A 17,245-nucleotide genomic window follows, 5' to 3' on the forward strand; every position below is an offset into this window, starting at 1 on the left:
ATGTGTACAGTTCATTTACAGGTATTTACATTTTGTGGTGTGTTACAAAAAATAGCAGCCTACAGCCTTTCACAGTCTCTGTACCCCTGCTAGACTGTCACATAATTCACTTTACTTTACTTTTTCTGGCTGCACAGTGAGAGGAGTTTGTAAACACCAATGCAATGAATGCAACACACACTCCACACAATACCACAATTATATGCTACATAATTACACTGCACTCAATGCAACATGCACTCCAAACAATACCACTCAGTGCCACATAATTGCACGCCACACAATTACACTCTACTAAATACAACATACACTCCACATAATTATATGCTACATAATTACATTGCGCTCAACACAACATACACTCCAAATACCACTCAGTGCCACATAATTACACGCCACATAATTACACTGCACTCAACGCAACATACACTCCAAATACCACTGTGTCACATAATTACACTCTACTGAATGCAACACACTCCACACAATACCACTCAGTGCCACATAATTATGCTTCATAACTACATTGCACTCAATGCAACATACACTCCGAATACCACTCAGTGCCACATAATTACACTGCACTCAATGCAACATACACTCCAAATACCACTCAGTGCCACATAATTACACGCCACATAATTACATTGCACTCCATGCAAAATACACTCCAAATACCACTCAGTGCCACATAATTACACGCCACATAATTACACTCTACTGAATGCAACACACTCCACACAATACCACTCAGTGCCACATAATTATGCTTCATAACTACACTGCACTCGATGCAACATACACTCCAAACAATACCACTCAGTGCCACATAATTACATGCCACATATTTAGGCTTGGTGCATTTGTCACCGACAAGCAAGCATGTGTTTTTCAGTTTCAACATATTTTCTTTATTAATCAGTCTACAAGATAGCATGCCTGTCACCAAAAGCATCAGTTAGTCTGTACAGCAGCGTGACTGTTACCAGCCAGCATGATTTTACTTCGGGGTTCGATCCTCTTGCTCCTTACCAATGTGCTCTTTAAAGTGGTCTCCACTGTAGCTTGCATAGATTAAGTCTTCGACCCCTATCCCCCGGTCAGGACCTCGGCTTGGTTTCCGATATCACAGTGGCAGCCTGGGGCAGCTTTTCTAGCTTTGGTGTTACTTTGATGCTTCTATCCCTCAGACCCTTTGTCAGTGCGCCTTTTTAGGTCGAGCTGGTAAGCATCCGTAGGATGCAGTCCAGATCGACAACTATAGTTATCGACTTCGGGGGAATGACGGACAAGAGGGTGCCACGCGCTTTTCCCCTGGATTTGGGTGCGCGAACGCGCACGTCGGCTCCGTCCACGCGTGCGCACACAGCCAGCCACCACACAGACTAAAACACACTCGCGCTGGTTACTTTCTCTTTCCATCCACCACCAGTCATCGGCTCTTTTAACACACACACGCACGCATGCATGCATGCATACATTCACACACACAGGCACACACGCGCACAAACACACACACACACACACACACACACACAGACACAGACACAGACACAGACACAGACTCGCGCGCACACACACACACACACACACGCGCGCTCGCGCACACTTTTCTTCTAACAGCCTGCAAGCTCTCACTTACCGGCTCGGTGTGCAGGTTCCTGGGCCGTCTTTTGGCACGCCGCAGGGGTCTCCTCACCACTCGGGAGCCCCGTGTTGCCTCTGTTGCCATGCAGTCTGCCCTCGCTCTTTCGCCTGGTCTCTCTGAAGCGCCCTGGGACTTCAGCGTGGAGCCTGCATGTTTCGGACGTCCTCCTCGGCGGTTACTTCCTGTTTCTTTGACGAGCCCCGCCCACGTCCAAACAAAGGCTGCCTGACTTCCAGAGTGCGCCTGCGATGTTGTAAGCGCAGTGCATTTTTTACGTTAGCATTTTTAATATTTCCACGTATCACTTTGTTGTACTTCATTTTCTTTCAATATCACAGATTATTAAAGAAGTCGGTGTGACTGTATGCGTTTGTTCCTCTACCTTTTTTCATATCGCCATTTTGCTCTGTGTGCCTTTCTTTAGATGGCACAGACTATTAATCATGCCACATCATTATTCTCTGATTTTGAGAACATCTATTAAAGTCCCTGAACATCTGAAACAAATTAATGTAATTATTATAATTAAATGTGCTGATCATGTGCAATGCGTTTATCTCTTGCCACAAAGTTCATTGCAAAACGCTGTCAAGCGCCGTCTGGGTAAAACTGCTCCTGTAGGGCTTTCATATGTACTCTGCCTCTGTTACAATGGAATCCATGGAAAGTGATTTAAAGAACATTCAGTTCACAGCCTACTACTGCATATGCAATATATTTACTTTTGTAAAGAGGCACCACTCGCAGGTATACTAAGGGACTTACTAAAGCCCTTTCATATGAACTCCGCCTGTTACAAAATATGTGTGTTTAAAACATACACTAGTCTGAAACCAGACTCCCGTAGGCTTTTTACACAAGCAGTCCAAAAACATGCTTCAATTAACAGCCTCTGTTACAATACAGTCGGTGTGAGTCCCTCTGCTAACTTTATTTTGGCAAACACTTTTTTGTTTCTGATTGGCAATTTTTTTTCCATCTGCATTTTTAATGTTTCCATATTTAATTTTGCTGAACATCACTTCTTTCAATTTAATAATTTTATTTCAACAGATTATTAAAAAGGAATCCATGCGACGCTTATCTCTTTCCACTAATTTAATTTCAAAATGATCTCCAGGAGAGCCTGAATAAAAATGCTCCTGTAGCGCCAAAAGTCAATTGCTGTTTAGAGCTAGATAGCTGCATGGGTGCGGAGATTGCTGTGTTCCAGGTGCGCGGGTGCCCTTAGAAACATAGGAAAATATGGTCGCAATGGGCTACATATGGGGGTATAGATTTCCCCCTTTCCTTCCCAGACCCCTTGATCAGTAAGCGCCCACATACGTCCTTTTCCACGTTACACCGTACTCCGCATTCTTACTGTTACCTACACGGGTACTCACCCAAACACTTATACTGTATGAGGAATGGAGCTGTCTGCGCAACGTTTTGTTATATAGACCTCTGTAGTCAATACGGTTTCGACGTTTGGTACTTTGGCTCGATCCTGTCTTTAATGTGTAACTGTCAAGCAGCTGCCCAAACGGTACCATTAAAAGTCAATAAAATATGTGTTTTTTTTTAATGAATTTCTGTTCCTCCTAAAGTACTTTTGGATGTACGCTGCCTCTGATACAATGTAATCCATGGAAAGCCTTTAAAACAGCATCCAGATGTATTTATTTATTTATTTTGAAAGTTTTATATAGCGCGGACAAGATCCTTGCAGATATCAGAGCGCTTTACAAAGAGAGGTACATGAGGGAGCATAGTTAGACAGATAAATCAATAGGTCAAATAGTACAAATAGGTGGAAACAAAGCCATACATGAGTACAAAATATTACAAATAGGTGGCTACACAGCCAAACATGTGCGTAATAAGACAGTTAATACAACAGATGACAGCAATACTACTGCGTACACAATATCTTTTCTAAACCAACGGGGGTCAAGTGGCTACTAAGTGCACTTTAATTTAAAAAATCCCGCTTGCAGGCAGCACTTTACAAGAGAATACAAAATATGAATTACAAAAGTGTTGTTATATGTTTTACTACTGCATACGCAATATATTTACTGTTGTAAAGAGGGTCCACTCCCACGGGATACTAAGTGTACTGTTCAGTAACAAATTGATTATTTGAAAAAATAAATAGTTTCAAATTTTTTATGCACAATAAACAAATATCACTAGGGCAAAATTTAATAAAAGCCTTTGATACAAAAGCACTGGTAAAACAAACTTACACAGAAAACTAACAATTACAACACACACTCATTCAAACACAATCCACTGTATTACAATACCATACATCACATATTAACCACATGGCTGCTGCGGGGATTTTTGCGCTGTGCTGAAATATTCAGATTCCCCTTCTTCATGACGAGCTCAGCTCGTCATCAGCACACGACACCCGTGGGTGATGACGAGCTGAGCTCGTCATCAGCAGCGAAAGGGTTAAAGGCGTGACCTGTTAGCTTTGCCAATGCTTGTTAATGTGGGTGATATCTGAGAGTCTATAATGGACATTTTGGAGAGACATGCTGTTTTTATATTTCATGTAACTTCTATAAAAAAGTTTCTTTTAGACCAAAACGGTACCTCTCAAATATCACAGAGATTATTTGCATCAATATTACTATGCTGCTGCTGTGTTAAATGTTGGAAACATGAGTCATAATCCTTCAATATTAGATATAAACACATTTAAAATTTGGACGAATGTTCCCTGATCACATCACTTGCCTATCCCTGAGGCCTGCACTACTGGGCATTCATTGTCCACAAAAAATGCATTTGCCAAAGGTTTGAAGCACTGGGCTAATATCAGCTGGCTATTTAATATGAATTAGCCAAAGGCATGTGGTAGTCTGCAAATATCAGCTGCCCATATGATGTGCATAGGCTTTCACAACTTGCCGAATATAATATACCAACCAAACAGAAGCCTGCACAAGTGACGTTTTGCATTAGACCAGGAGTTCTTAAAAATAATGACAGCACTGCGAATACATTTGGAGAGGATGAATGAGGATGGTTTGTGCTTGTTTGTACTATCACCGCTAACAATATGACTTTGTTTTCTCCTTTGCTGTCTTAGTTGTGTCCATTACCTCTGGCATTGTATGGAAGGATCTAGCTTGTCCACAGTTAAGTTATTTCTTGTACGGTAATTTCCTCTAGCCTTGTGGTAATTTTTTTAATTTTTTTTTATTTCTTCAGAAATCTTTCTTGAATTGCACAGATCAAAGTCTTCAAAACATCGCCTTAACCCTTCCTTCTGGTTCCAGTTATCGCACAACCAAGGGTGCAGTTTCAAGTGATGAAAGTGCTTCGGACTCTGATGATGAAGTCCGTTCCCTGTGGAAACGACCAAAGCAGGTTAATCTGCCTCCTAAACCTGAACCCTTACCCTTTGTTTTAGGGTATTCAAGGCCAGCTGCACCCCCCATGAAAAAAATGAACAATATCTGGGGCTCTGTTCTACAGGATCAGAGTCAAGATTTAGTAGCAACGGAGCTTGGAATATTGGGCATGGATGGGCAGCTTGATATGAGCCGGCAGTCTGAGGCCTACAATTATATTCTGGCTAAGAAATTAATGGAGAAAGAAAAAAAGCTAGGAGGGGAGGAGATGGCAATCTTGGATAAAGAGCTGGATGAGTATATGAACGAGGAAAAAAATGAGGATAAGAAACCAGCCCACAAAGGGGAGGAAAATGGACATGCCCATCTCAAACGAAAGCGGCCTGTGAAAGAGAGGCTGGGGGAACGATTAGAAATGGACTTTAAAGGACGATTTGAGATTACAGACGAAGATACAGAAGACAAAGTTGCTGATGAAATTGCTTTTCGGTGAGGTTTGGGCCACTTTCTATCATTTTTAAGTTGTTGTTGAGTATTTATTTAGTTATACAGTTTTATATAGACTTTTCAGTGTTGCTTATTGTTCACAACAGTGTGGTCTGTATGCAAAACGGTTTGAAAATATTTTACTTGGTGACAGATTATAGATATTTTGCCTATCTTATCACTCAAAAGGTACAATTACACATTTAACACCAGTCTGTGCACTGTTTAAGACCTGCTAAATTCCTCAGAGCACCTTTGAGTTTTTGTACTCCCTTGTAACTTGGTGAAAGTATGCCAAGCAACAGCTGTCTGTGTGCATGGCACCCAGCCCCCCCCCCACACACACACACAAGCACACACACAGACATTAGATATGGACAGAAAAATAAATGGCAAATAAATTTAGCTGCTGTATGGAGGAGTGGTAATGGGGAGAAATTGGAAAATAAGGGAGGTAGAGGATGAAACACGCATAACCTGGGGCTTTGCAGTCGAGTACAAGGAGACTACCTTTGCACCCTTCACAAGATTAGAATGTAGGCAAGCATAATTGTGGCCTTAGTCAGTTAAGTATGTTAGATTTAAAGATGGCATAGTGTGCCAGGTTAATATCGGGGAGGATGTAATGTAGCGGTTTTGGGAGACTGGCACAACTCGTCAAATGGCATGTTGTCTGGAAACCTTTGACTATGTCCCTTGGAGTTCTTCTGATTGAAACCAATTGGGCAAAAGATGAGGGGTTAACCAGAATGTGATAGCTAGCCATCAGGAAACAGCCATAACAATGCGGTCTAAACGCACATGCTGTTACAACGCAAGTGCAACAACGTATATGCCTTAATCACTCGTATTCCTTTGCAACGATTTCCGTTGTAAAGGTGGTAAAGGTATATGTGTGGTGAAGACAGTCAGCGGTCTAGCATTGGAGCAAGTGGGCGGGGGTGGAAGGTGTTGGAGACTTCCTGCAGACAACAATGGGAGGAATGGAGCTTGAGTACTTTTGCAGATTTTTAGGTTGGGTTGGGGGTTGGGTGTTTTTCAGGACTGGGCAGGGCTGGACTGGCATCTAGCATTTCCTCAGGAGGCTGGAAGGGTGGGGCTCAATTTGTAGCAATGGGGGTTGGTTTTGTTATTGGGGTGCGGTTTGCAGCGATGATGCGATATTGGCACCCAATAACAAAAGCAGCAGTGCTTCACACTTGCGGGACCTGGTCCGGAAACCTTGCCAGAGCTGCATTGGGTTCCCAGTCTGGTCCTGGGGGCCGGGTCTAGGGGTGTGGGGGGGGAGTTTAGGGGGGTAAGTGTCAGGGAGGTTTTGAGGGCGAGGTCTGAGTAGTATTTAGGGCCGGGGTTTAGGGCTCAAGGTGAGGAGTTGGTGTAGCTTTTAGGGCTGGGGTCGGTTTTCGGATTCAAGGCAGGGAGCTGGGATGTAACCCTTACCACTCATTACCTTTACCAATTTTGCCTTTACAACGAATTTCGTTGTAAAGGCATGCTGGATAAGCCACGTGTGGTAAAGACTCGGTCATGGTTATGACCTTGTTGTTAAGGCTTGTGAAATAATAACATGCGTTGTTCCGTCATACAAGCCTTAGCATCATGTGAACTCAATTAGACATGCTTACTTAATTAGAGGGTCCAAGTGAAGAAAATCACCTCTAGGAAAACCCTGGTTAACATGATAACCGAGGTAATGTTGAAGTGGTGTGGTAACTGAGATTGCAGTGTAGATCATCAACTTCCCAGCCCAACTTTTCCTGACCTAGGCTGGGATGATTTGATCAGGCTTGTTCAAGTTCTTTCAAATAGCGAAAAAGCTATGTGGCAGTGGAATCGCAAGTCCTGGGAAAGTCATGCGAGAGAAGGACTTAAAAAAATACATGTTTGAGGCTGATTTGGAGTTGAGGTTGCACTTTCCATTATTGTGTTGAAAACTTTGTATTGATTCACTTCTACCGACTCTCTTCCTGCTTGCTACACCTGTTTTGATGCAGCCTGGGAGCGTTGTAGACTTTATTGCTATTTAATCTGGTTAGATAGTAATACATCACTCCTGCAGACAATTGATTTGTGAGGTATGAATTCTGTCCTAAGTAGTGCTCCATTGCTTTCATTACTCTTTGCTGTGAGGCAATCAATTTTTTGATATTGATATATATATATATATATATATATTTGTCAAGCGCAATAAATTCGTACAGGTGTCTTGGCGCTGATGTCTGTAAAGAATTGTACTGTGGTAACCAGGCTACTGGAAGCTAAAGAGGGAAAGTGAATAGTCAAGATTTGAGATGTTCAGATTAGACTGACCTCTCAGATGCCAAGGCAGCCAATTCCAAAATAGGCAGGCGGAGTGGACAAAGCTCCTCCCACCCCAAGATACTTTCAGTTAATGGGTCAATCACCTTTTAGAAGCTGCAGAGCGCAGGCATCTTTTAGGGGTATACCACAAGACTTTTTTGTTTAAATACTCGGTCAGTTCCATGGAGAGCTTTGTGCACTGTGCATATACTTTAAAGGTTACTCTCTGTTTTTTACTGGGAGCCAGTGACGCTCCACCTTTGCCTCAGAAACCGAGGGAAATTTCTGAATTCCTTATTCCCAGATAAAGAGCATTACATTTGTCCCGTCTTGACAAAACTAGAGGGATGATGACTGTCTACTGTTGGTCAAGGTTTTTTTTAAATTAAATCTGTTTATTGATATTTTGACAAATAAGTGCAATTCCCCTGCCTTGCAAGGCAGTACAACAATAACAAAAATTATAACTACTCTGTGATCGACCGTGTCTGTCTAATACGCTTCACATCAGTTTCAACAAACACATTCGCGGTAGTATGAAAACATTATCACCATTAGGCTTGTGAGCTAGTGGAAGTCTGTTGTTGCAGGTACTGGTGTAGAGGCTCCCATATGTCTCTGGGCCTAGATACTGAGGGCAGTTCTTCCGCGTACAATGGCAGGTTGTCCCTGTAATACACCAAGTCTTTAAACCAGCTCTTAGTCCTTGGGGCCATATTGCTTTCCCAGTGTATAGCGACTTGACTTTTGGCCATTAACAGTGCAATGCGCACAAATCTACCACTTGTACCTTATTAGTGGGCAACATAGCATAGCAAACACATTGATTGGTATACATTGCAAAAGAGTCCTAGTCATTTCCTGTATATGCTCCAACACCCCCCTCCAAAACAGTTGCACCCGTCTACATTCCCAGGCAAGATGCAGGAAATTGGCATCCGGCTGATTACAACTTTTGCAATTGCTTGTTTCCCTGAGACCACACCTGTATAGTTTGATGGGTCTATGGTAAGTCTGATGCATGTATTTAAAGTTTATAATGCACAAGTTGCTGTTAGGCGTGAGGGCGCAGGTTCGTTTACAAATGTGTTCCCATTCCGTGTCTAGTAGTGGTGGGGGTTAGACTGTCGTTCCAGCTGGCCAGGCTTTTATCCGGTTTAAGAACTTTCTCGTCCCATATCCCTCTATACAGTTTTGTTACTAGCTTTGCCTTGACGTGCCACCAGTAGCATTTTGTGGGTGCGCAGTATTGGGGGCTCAGCCGGGTACATGTGGTAGTGGGCTTTAACAGCCTGCTGGTATCTGCGGATCGTAAAGTTAAACAGTAGTGAAGGGTTAATAATGTAGTTTAGGTCTTCTGCAGTGAAGAAGTGCCCCTCTGGGCATATGTCTTGCATGGCTACTATGCCCACCTCCCTCAGCCCCTTAGGTGGACCCTCTTCTTGTGTCACGGATATTGCTGAGTGATGTGCAATGGGAAGTGCCGGCGCATACACGGGGAACTTGTTGGTGATAGCATCCATAGCCTGCCATGCGGCGATGGTTGTGTCCAACGTATTAATTTCAGTGTTGGGCGTGCCTCTGGGTGGGGGTGTGTGTGTGTGTGTGTGAGAATGCCAGCCAGAGGGACTGGATGAGCGTCACAATGTTCTACTGCGACATGTGGGGTATATGTGTGTGGTCTGAACCAATAGTATGCATATTGCGCTTGGGTAATATATGTACGGGTCCGGAGCGCTGAATCCGCCCTTGCTATATTCTAGCGTTAGTGTGGCCCAGCTCACCCTGGCCTGCCACCCTCCCCATATCAAGCGAAGAAGGGACGATAGTATCTCTCTGAAGTAGTATTGTGTTAGCTTGATTGGGATGTTTCAGAAGAGGTATAAAAAGTGTGGAAGTATGACCATTTTAATGATCGCAATGTGGTTCGCCAGGGAGAGGGGTAGCATATTCTATCTATCTACCTTTTGTTCTAGGGAGGCGCATGCTCTGCCATAGTTTTCCCTTATTACAATGTCAGGGTCACCATGCACTCAGACACCCAGGTATTTTACTGGTTCTGTTGTCCACACCATGGGATATTCCATGTGCGGAGGAGTCGTTTTGGGTGTTAGCGTATCATTATCGACGTGTCTCAGTTAATTTGTAGGCCTGAGAAGAGCCAGGATCCAATATATTCCCTTAATACCCTCTTCAGGGGCCGTGTCTGTTCTCTAAGAAATAACACCATGTCGTCTGCATACGAGATGCTGACCGGATGGTGAAGAAAATTAAGGGCCGTCGCTCTGTGGCTCTGCCGAATAATACAGGCCAGTGGCTCAAGTACCAGAGCGAACAATAATGGCGAGACTGGGCACCCCTGACGGGTGCCTCTCTGTATCTGAACAGGTTGTGAAGTCAGGCCCCCGACACGTACCAGTGCGGACGGGTCAATATATAATCGTTGCACACGGCCAAGAAACAGGTGGAAATCCCATTTGTCGCAATACATGAAACATGTAGCTCCACTCTATGGAGTCAAACGCCTTTGCCGCGTCTAGTATGACCATGGCGGCTTGCAACTCGGTATCTAGGACATGAAACATGGCAAATATTGTCCTAAGATTGTGTGACGTTGAGTGATCCGGTATAAAACCAGATTGGTCCGGCAGGACCAGTTTAAGCATCAGGGGCTGCAGTCTGGTAGCCAATATTTTTGCCAGAATCTTTGCGTCCAGATTGATGAGGGATAGGGGTCGGTGTGATTCGCACAGATCTGGGGCCTTGTCTTTTTTCAATAATGCAATAATTAGTGCTTGGCGAAGGGATGGTGGCAATATGCCGGACTCATGCGTACATCAGCATACATCTCGAGCAGGTGAGGTGCGAGTAAGTCGATCTATTCCTTGTAAAATTCAACAGAAGCCCATCGGGGCTCGGCGATTTCTGGTTGGGTAGTTCGCGGATTGCCGCCTTTATGTCCATTTCGTCTATCGGCTGGTCTAAATATTCGCGGTAGTTATCAGCGAGCCATGCATATGCTATGTCAGACAGATAGGCATTTAGCTTCTGTTCATCTGCAGATCCACGCGACGTGTAAAAGTCTGCGTAGAATCCACGGAATAGAGCCACTATTTCCGTCCCTAAGTTATCTGTGATTTTAATGATATGGTGAAAGTCAGCTCTGGATCTAATTTTGGCGGCTAGGTTACGGCCCGGACGTCCCCCTTCCATATATGCCCGTGCTTCATGTCTTTGAAATCTATACCGAATCTCGGATTCTGCCAGTTCGTCATATTCCAAAAGTGCTTCATGAATCTGATGTAGTGTCTTGGGACAGGATGCGGTAGTGTATTGGCGTTCTAACGCCGCTATTGCTGATTCATTCCTTGCAAGTTGATCCCGTATGTCTTTTAAAATACCAGCCGTTGTGCTGATGCAAACCCGTCTTATGGTCACTTTGAAAGCCTCACAAACCTGGAGTATCCACGGGTCTATAATAAATATTCTGTACCCTGTAAAAATCTGCAAGCAACAACACGGAGACCGACGTCACAAGACCAGGGAAAAAAATCGTAACGAAAATTACGGTTTCCCATCACTCATCAAACCTGGTGACATGCTTCATCACCTGGGTCTCCTCTTTTTAGACCCCACTAGTGGCTCTAAGGGCTACAACCTTATCATAGTGATAGGGAGCCCGAAGATGTTTTAGTTTGGTTCTTTCTGGTCCTACCAGATGAGTGTTTTTTTTGTGTGTGGGAACTAAGTGCAGTGCTTGGGTGAAACGTGAAGTTAAAATTGAGTTGTGACAGACCTAAACTTTATTGATGTCTCCCACAATTCAAATTAAAAACAGTGCAAAAAAGATAGTGTCAACAAATAACTATCTATGATGGTATAGTGGTCAACATGTTTCAGCACATGAGGTCATTGATCTACCTGTGCTTTCGTCAGGACCCACCCAAGATTTGCTACTGCAACGGAGTCAAAAGCAAATAATGTGAAAAAACAATACTTTCATTAGTCATGTATAAAAAATGGTCTGCATGGATTAGCTTAGCAAGGGGAGCAATGCAAATAGTAATTAGGGCTCCCGGTTAAATTGTATATTCTTTATTTTTTTAATTCCTTTTGTATTTATCCATATTTATTTTGTGAATAAATAATGGTAACATGGTACATTTCAAATAAATAAATGGGACCAAGCATGAGTGGTTCCAACTGTTAATCACTTGTGGCATCCTGTAAAGGGCCTCGCTCTCTGATCCTGGAGCATGTGTAGCAATATAAAGTGTCCGGGTCCCCTGTTACGGTCCGTCCTCTTCAGCACAGCACATGTCCCTATGTCCAGGGGTTGTAAAAATGATTCAACAGGGATTAAGTTCAGATGTGATATATTTATTATATCAAGGCAATATTTAATTTTCATCTGCCTTGTCAACCATCAAATACATTCAATAAATAATAATTTTCACATAATGATTTGTATCCAATTCAATTGTATTATCCTATCCTGATGCATTTCGGGTCGTGGCCCTTCATCAGGGGATATCCGTACTGTGAAGACCTATAAGATACACTCCATGAGGAAACCTATATCTATATCCTAGGCTGTCTCCCAAACCCTGTAAGTGAAGTTGCCAAATAAATACTTCTAAAGTGGTAATGTAAACATAAACGGGACTTCAAAATCATGCATCTTAATCAATCAAAATGCAACGTGATCTCCGCGATCGTCCAAAAAACAAAGCTAATCACCACTTCTCCAATGTAATGATCAAAACAATATAATAATCGAAGCAATATAATCAGATAAGTGACTTTTAGGTCATGCCAGAGACCAACACGCTCAATCGCAGGTTGAACAAACCACTGTGTGTTTACTGTACTGCTACGTGAATAACAAGCGTAGTGAATAAGTGATTTCAGGTTCAGATAAATGAACGAACACCACAATACGGTCTTCACAAATGTACCATAAATTCAAGCACCCGCCTTGTCTATTGTGAGCTACTAGCTGAATACGCATGCATTATAAACAACAAATCTTAATGTATAAACCATTACTTACATCTTTAGCCGTCGGCGAGAAACCTCATACGAGCGTCTCCCGGTGCTTCGACCTTGCTGTGTTTACGACACGCAAATGTTTTCAAAGAAAAGACAGCAAAGACTGACTACCATATTGAGTTGGAGGCGATATTGTGAGATGTAAAAGCTAACGTGCAGTGGCATACATTGTGGGGCTCATCTGGTAGGATGTGAAAGTGGAAAAGGAGGTTAGTGTGATAGAATACAGTGTTAACAATGTGGTTCCTAGATAAAAGTCCCACGTATTGCCAAGCCTAACATACCATAAAGGGCGCCTGCTAGGCGCTGCCTCCCATCAAAAGACTTATCCAAAACATTCAAGGACTTGTGTGTGCTCCATAACTGACCTGCCCTAACCAGTGTACATTCCTTAAACATATTGTCAAATATAGAAAAAACATAAAAACAGCAGTGTGACATCAAAGGCAATTAACTAGCACAGTTCGGACTTCTGGTAATTGACTGCTGTAGGGCACCCTAATGCTCACAGGTAACATATGCATTCCATCCTGTCATTGAGACCGTTGGGTCTCAGGACGTTCAAGTGCTTGATCCAAAAGATCTTGAAGAAGAGTTGACCACTGCATGGGCTGAATTGAACGAGGTTCACGAAAGGATACAGTTCACTTATGATTTCAATGACACCAACATCACTTTTTTGGATGTTCAAGTTTCAAGGATCCACAATAAGTTGGAAACCAACATATATCGAAAAACAACAGATCGGAACAACCTGTTTCATTACAATAGTTTGCATCAGAAATCGTTGCAGAATCATTTACCATATCCAGAACTCTTAAGAGTGAAAAGAATTGTATTTAACTTAGAAACATCCTTTGATCAAATGGAGAAAATGCTTGATAAATTCAGAAACCGAGGGTATCCCAACAAGATGTTGGATCAAGCTAAAGAACGATGTACCTAGAAAACAAGACCGGAATTGTTAAAAACCACTCTGGAGAAAAAACAAAGTAAAAGGATGATTTTAATCTCTACATTTTCCATTATGAGCTTTCAGTTTAAACCATCTATTCTACAGCATTGGCCAATGCTCACAACTGAACCTGATTTCAGAGGCATTTTCTCAGAGAATCTGATGTTTGCCTATCAAAGAGAGAAGAACATCAAAGCAATATTAACACAAGTCAATATCAACACAGATAAAGTCACTCATAAAGGGAAAATTCCCTGTTATAATTGTAATAACTGTAACAGTATCATCAAAGGAACATGGCTCTCTTACCCTATGAAAGGGGCCAGAATTGACCTTGGAGTTTCTGCTAACAGTGAATCTAAGAACATCCTATATCTGCTGAAGTGCCCATGCGAGCTGGTATATGTTGGCAAAACTGAAAAGATGAAAACCAGGTTCAATGAACACAAGAGTAACATACATACCAAAAACATGAAGGGTTGTTATAGCCATATAATCAAAAATGGGGGAAGGTGGAGGTAAAGGTTAGGTGCACCCTCCAAGGTACATATAGTTCAAAAGAAATCTGTAATTGTCAGATCAAAAACCTAACTAAATGGACGGGGATTCCGCTGAACGTGCAAAAAAGGCCCCTATCTTAAGAAAAGTGGAATTATTTTCTTGAGTCCCCTCACTCACCCAGGGTTGCCCCTTGGTGACATGCTTCAACATTGCGGCCATCCCAAACAGCTGCTGTTTGGGGTGTGCTGCAACTTGCAAAACTACGTAGGAGCACTTTTTTTTTTCTTTCTTTTTTTTATTGAGAGCTCATAGATTTAACAACATACAATGCTGTCATATATAAATACATATTTCAACATATTAAGAAAGGAAACAGTTCGTTTAAGTCTAGAGTACAAAAGTATTACAATATTATAAATATACATTTTAAAATACTCAGTAATGCCATCGCCATCATCCTGTAATACTGAAAAAGATCCTAGAAATTTAAAGTGCAAAGTGCTACATAAAAAAAAAATCAACTTTGCCTAAAGTGCAGAGTGCTATATCTGAGCAGATGCGCATATATATATATATATATATATATATATATATATATATATATATATATATATATATATATATATATATATATATATATATATTACCTACTGGCGGTCGCCAGTAGGTATATATAGTTAGGATTTTTTTTAATAGGGATTTCTTAAAATTCTATGTTGAATAACTTTGGCGTTGATGGACGGAATTGGCTGAAATCTTCAGGAAAATGGCACATTCTGTTTCTGAGGGTCCCCTGGAAGTTTGGGGGGGGTTTCGTCAAGCGGGGGCCGAGAAAAAAGGGGGGTCCCAAAACGTGTTTTTAACATTGAGTTTTCCATAGGGCGGTTGGACTCACTTTTAGCCCGAACGGCTGAATGGATTTCCACCAAACTTGGCAAAATTGTAGGGACTGGTACCCCGATGTGCCTTTGCTATGTCTCAAGATATATGCTCCAGTGGTTTTTCCGAAAATTAACTTTAAAAAATATATATTGGGCTACATTGAGCTATATATATATATGTTAGAGCCCAAATGTAGCCCAATGTAGCCCAAAGATGGCCACCAGAGACAAAAAAAAAACAAATGTAGCCCAAATATCAGCCAGATGTAGCCTAACTATAGCCCAATGACAGAATGTCCCAGAGTGTCCTAAAGAACAACTAGAGCGCTAAGTCTTACTTATGACAAAAGTATGGCACACCTGAAGTCATCTTGATTGGAATAAAGTGTTAACACTTAAAACATTTAATTTGCAAAGGAACAAAATGAGGGGGTTCATTTTGCCATAGAAATTATGATTATTGCTGAAGAAAGAAAAATTAGGGCACATTTTGAGTGACTTCTCAAATCCTCTTATATTTAATAAAAAAAATTCTGATATGCAGTCTCCCAAGATGGCCGCCAGAGACAAAAGAGCCCAAATGTAGCCCAAATATCAGCCAGATGTAGCCCAACTATAGCCCAATGACAGAATGTCCCAGAGTGTTCTAAAGAACAACTAGAACGCTAACAGTCTTACTTATGACAAAAGTATGGCACACCTGAAGTCATCTTGATTGGAATAAAGTGGTAACACTTAATACATTTAATGTGAAAAGGAACAAAATGAGGGGTTTCATTTTGCCATAGAAATGATATATATTACCGACTTTGGCGTTGATGGACGGAATTGGCTGAAATTTTCAGGAAAATGGCACATTTTGTTTGAGCGTCCCCTGGAAGTTTGAGGGGGTTTCGTCAAGCGGGGGCCGAGAAAAAAGGGGGGTCCCAAAACGTGTTTTTAACATTGAGTTTTCCATAGGGCGGTTGGACTCACTTTTAGCTCGAACGGCTGAATGGATTTCTATGAAACTTGGCAAAATTGTAGAGACTGTTTGCCCGATGTGCCTTTGCTAGGTCTCAAGATATGTGCTCCAGTGGATTTTGAGAAATTAATGTTAAAAAAAATATATATATCTGTGACAGCGTCCCGGTTAGCTCCCCGGTTCGCGTACCAGACGCGTAACGGAACTTCGCGAGGAGAAGCGGATTGGCTCTCCAGTGACTGTCAACATTCTAAACAGTCCGGAGAGACCGCCATCTTGTCTCTCGGTAGGGACAAGAGGTGGAAATAAACGAAGGGGGAAATGAATGAAAGGGGGCAAGGTAGACCCCTCCTGACCCCCTAGGATTGATGTGGGGGCTATTAAAGGGCCCCGCGGGGCAAAAAAATAAAAAATAAAAATTCGATTTTTTACGGTGGAAGCGCTACCCGGTACGTGAACCGGGTAGCTCACCGGTAGCGTAACGGGAGTCCGCCATCTTATGTTTCGGACGAATTTAGTCACAAGATGGAGGATAAACAATGTTGGGAATGGGTATAAGGGGGCACGGGAGACATATCCTTACCCCCTAGGTTTTCTAAGGATGGCTGAGGAGGCCCATATATGTAAAAAAAAAAAAAAACAGCCTTTTTTTTTCTCAAATTTTTGCACGGTTAGCGCCCGGTCCGCGCACCGGGTAGCGTTCCAGAAAGCGTAACAAGGGGAAAACCAAGGGAAACAGTAAAATAATATTGGTGGGTTATCCTGGAGGTGACGCACCTCAGCAACGCTATAATTGATTGGATGCCACCTCTGCATGTGGCGGTGCATAGTAGAGTTTCCAAAACTATACTTTTTGTCTGTGCCTCGGGACAGAACTGCATCGCAATGAGGCATGTCACCAGCCGGGCATTGACCTTTTTTTGCCCTCGAGGGTAAGAAAAAAATTGCCATATAAAATGGTCTAAGTGGTGGGATTGCCGGGGCTCTTCACGCAAGAACTGCCTCGGCTCTACCTCCTCTTCCTCTTCTTCTTCCTCTTCCTCTGGGTTTGGAAGGAACTGTGCAGGTGGTCCGTCCTTCCTAGGTGGTGGTGGTGGTGGTGGT

The 17,245-nt window shown here is 42.5% G+C and overlaps 1 protein-coding gene across 1 annotated transcript in view; it reads left to right on the top strand.

Annotated features, from left to right (window-relative positions):
• PHAX (phosphorylated adaptor for RNA export) overlaps nucleotides 1-17,245 on the top strand; it is a 124,703-nt gene that overhangs the window by 24,099 nt on the left and 83,359 nt on the right. Inside the window, exon 2 of the mRNA XM_086961106.1 lies at nucleotides 4,859-5,490. Within this exon, the coding sequence (XP_086817232.1) occupies nucleotides 4,859-5,490 (632 nt within the window). The remainder of the gene's footprint in view (nucleotides 1-4,858; nucleotides 5,491-17,245) is intronic.

This window comes from Lissotriton vulgaris, chromosome 3_1 (genome assembly GCF_964263255.1).
Source record: "Lissotriton vulgaris chromosome 3_1, aLisVul1.2, whole genome shotgun sequence".
Classification (NCBI taxonomy): Eukaryota; Metazoa; Chordata; class Amphibia; order Caudata; family Salamandridae; genus Lissotriton; species Lissotriton vulgaris.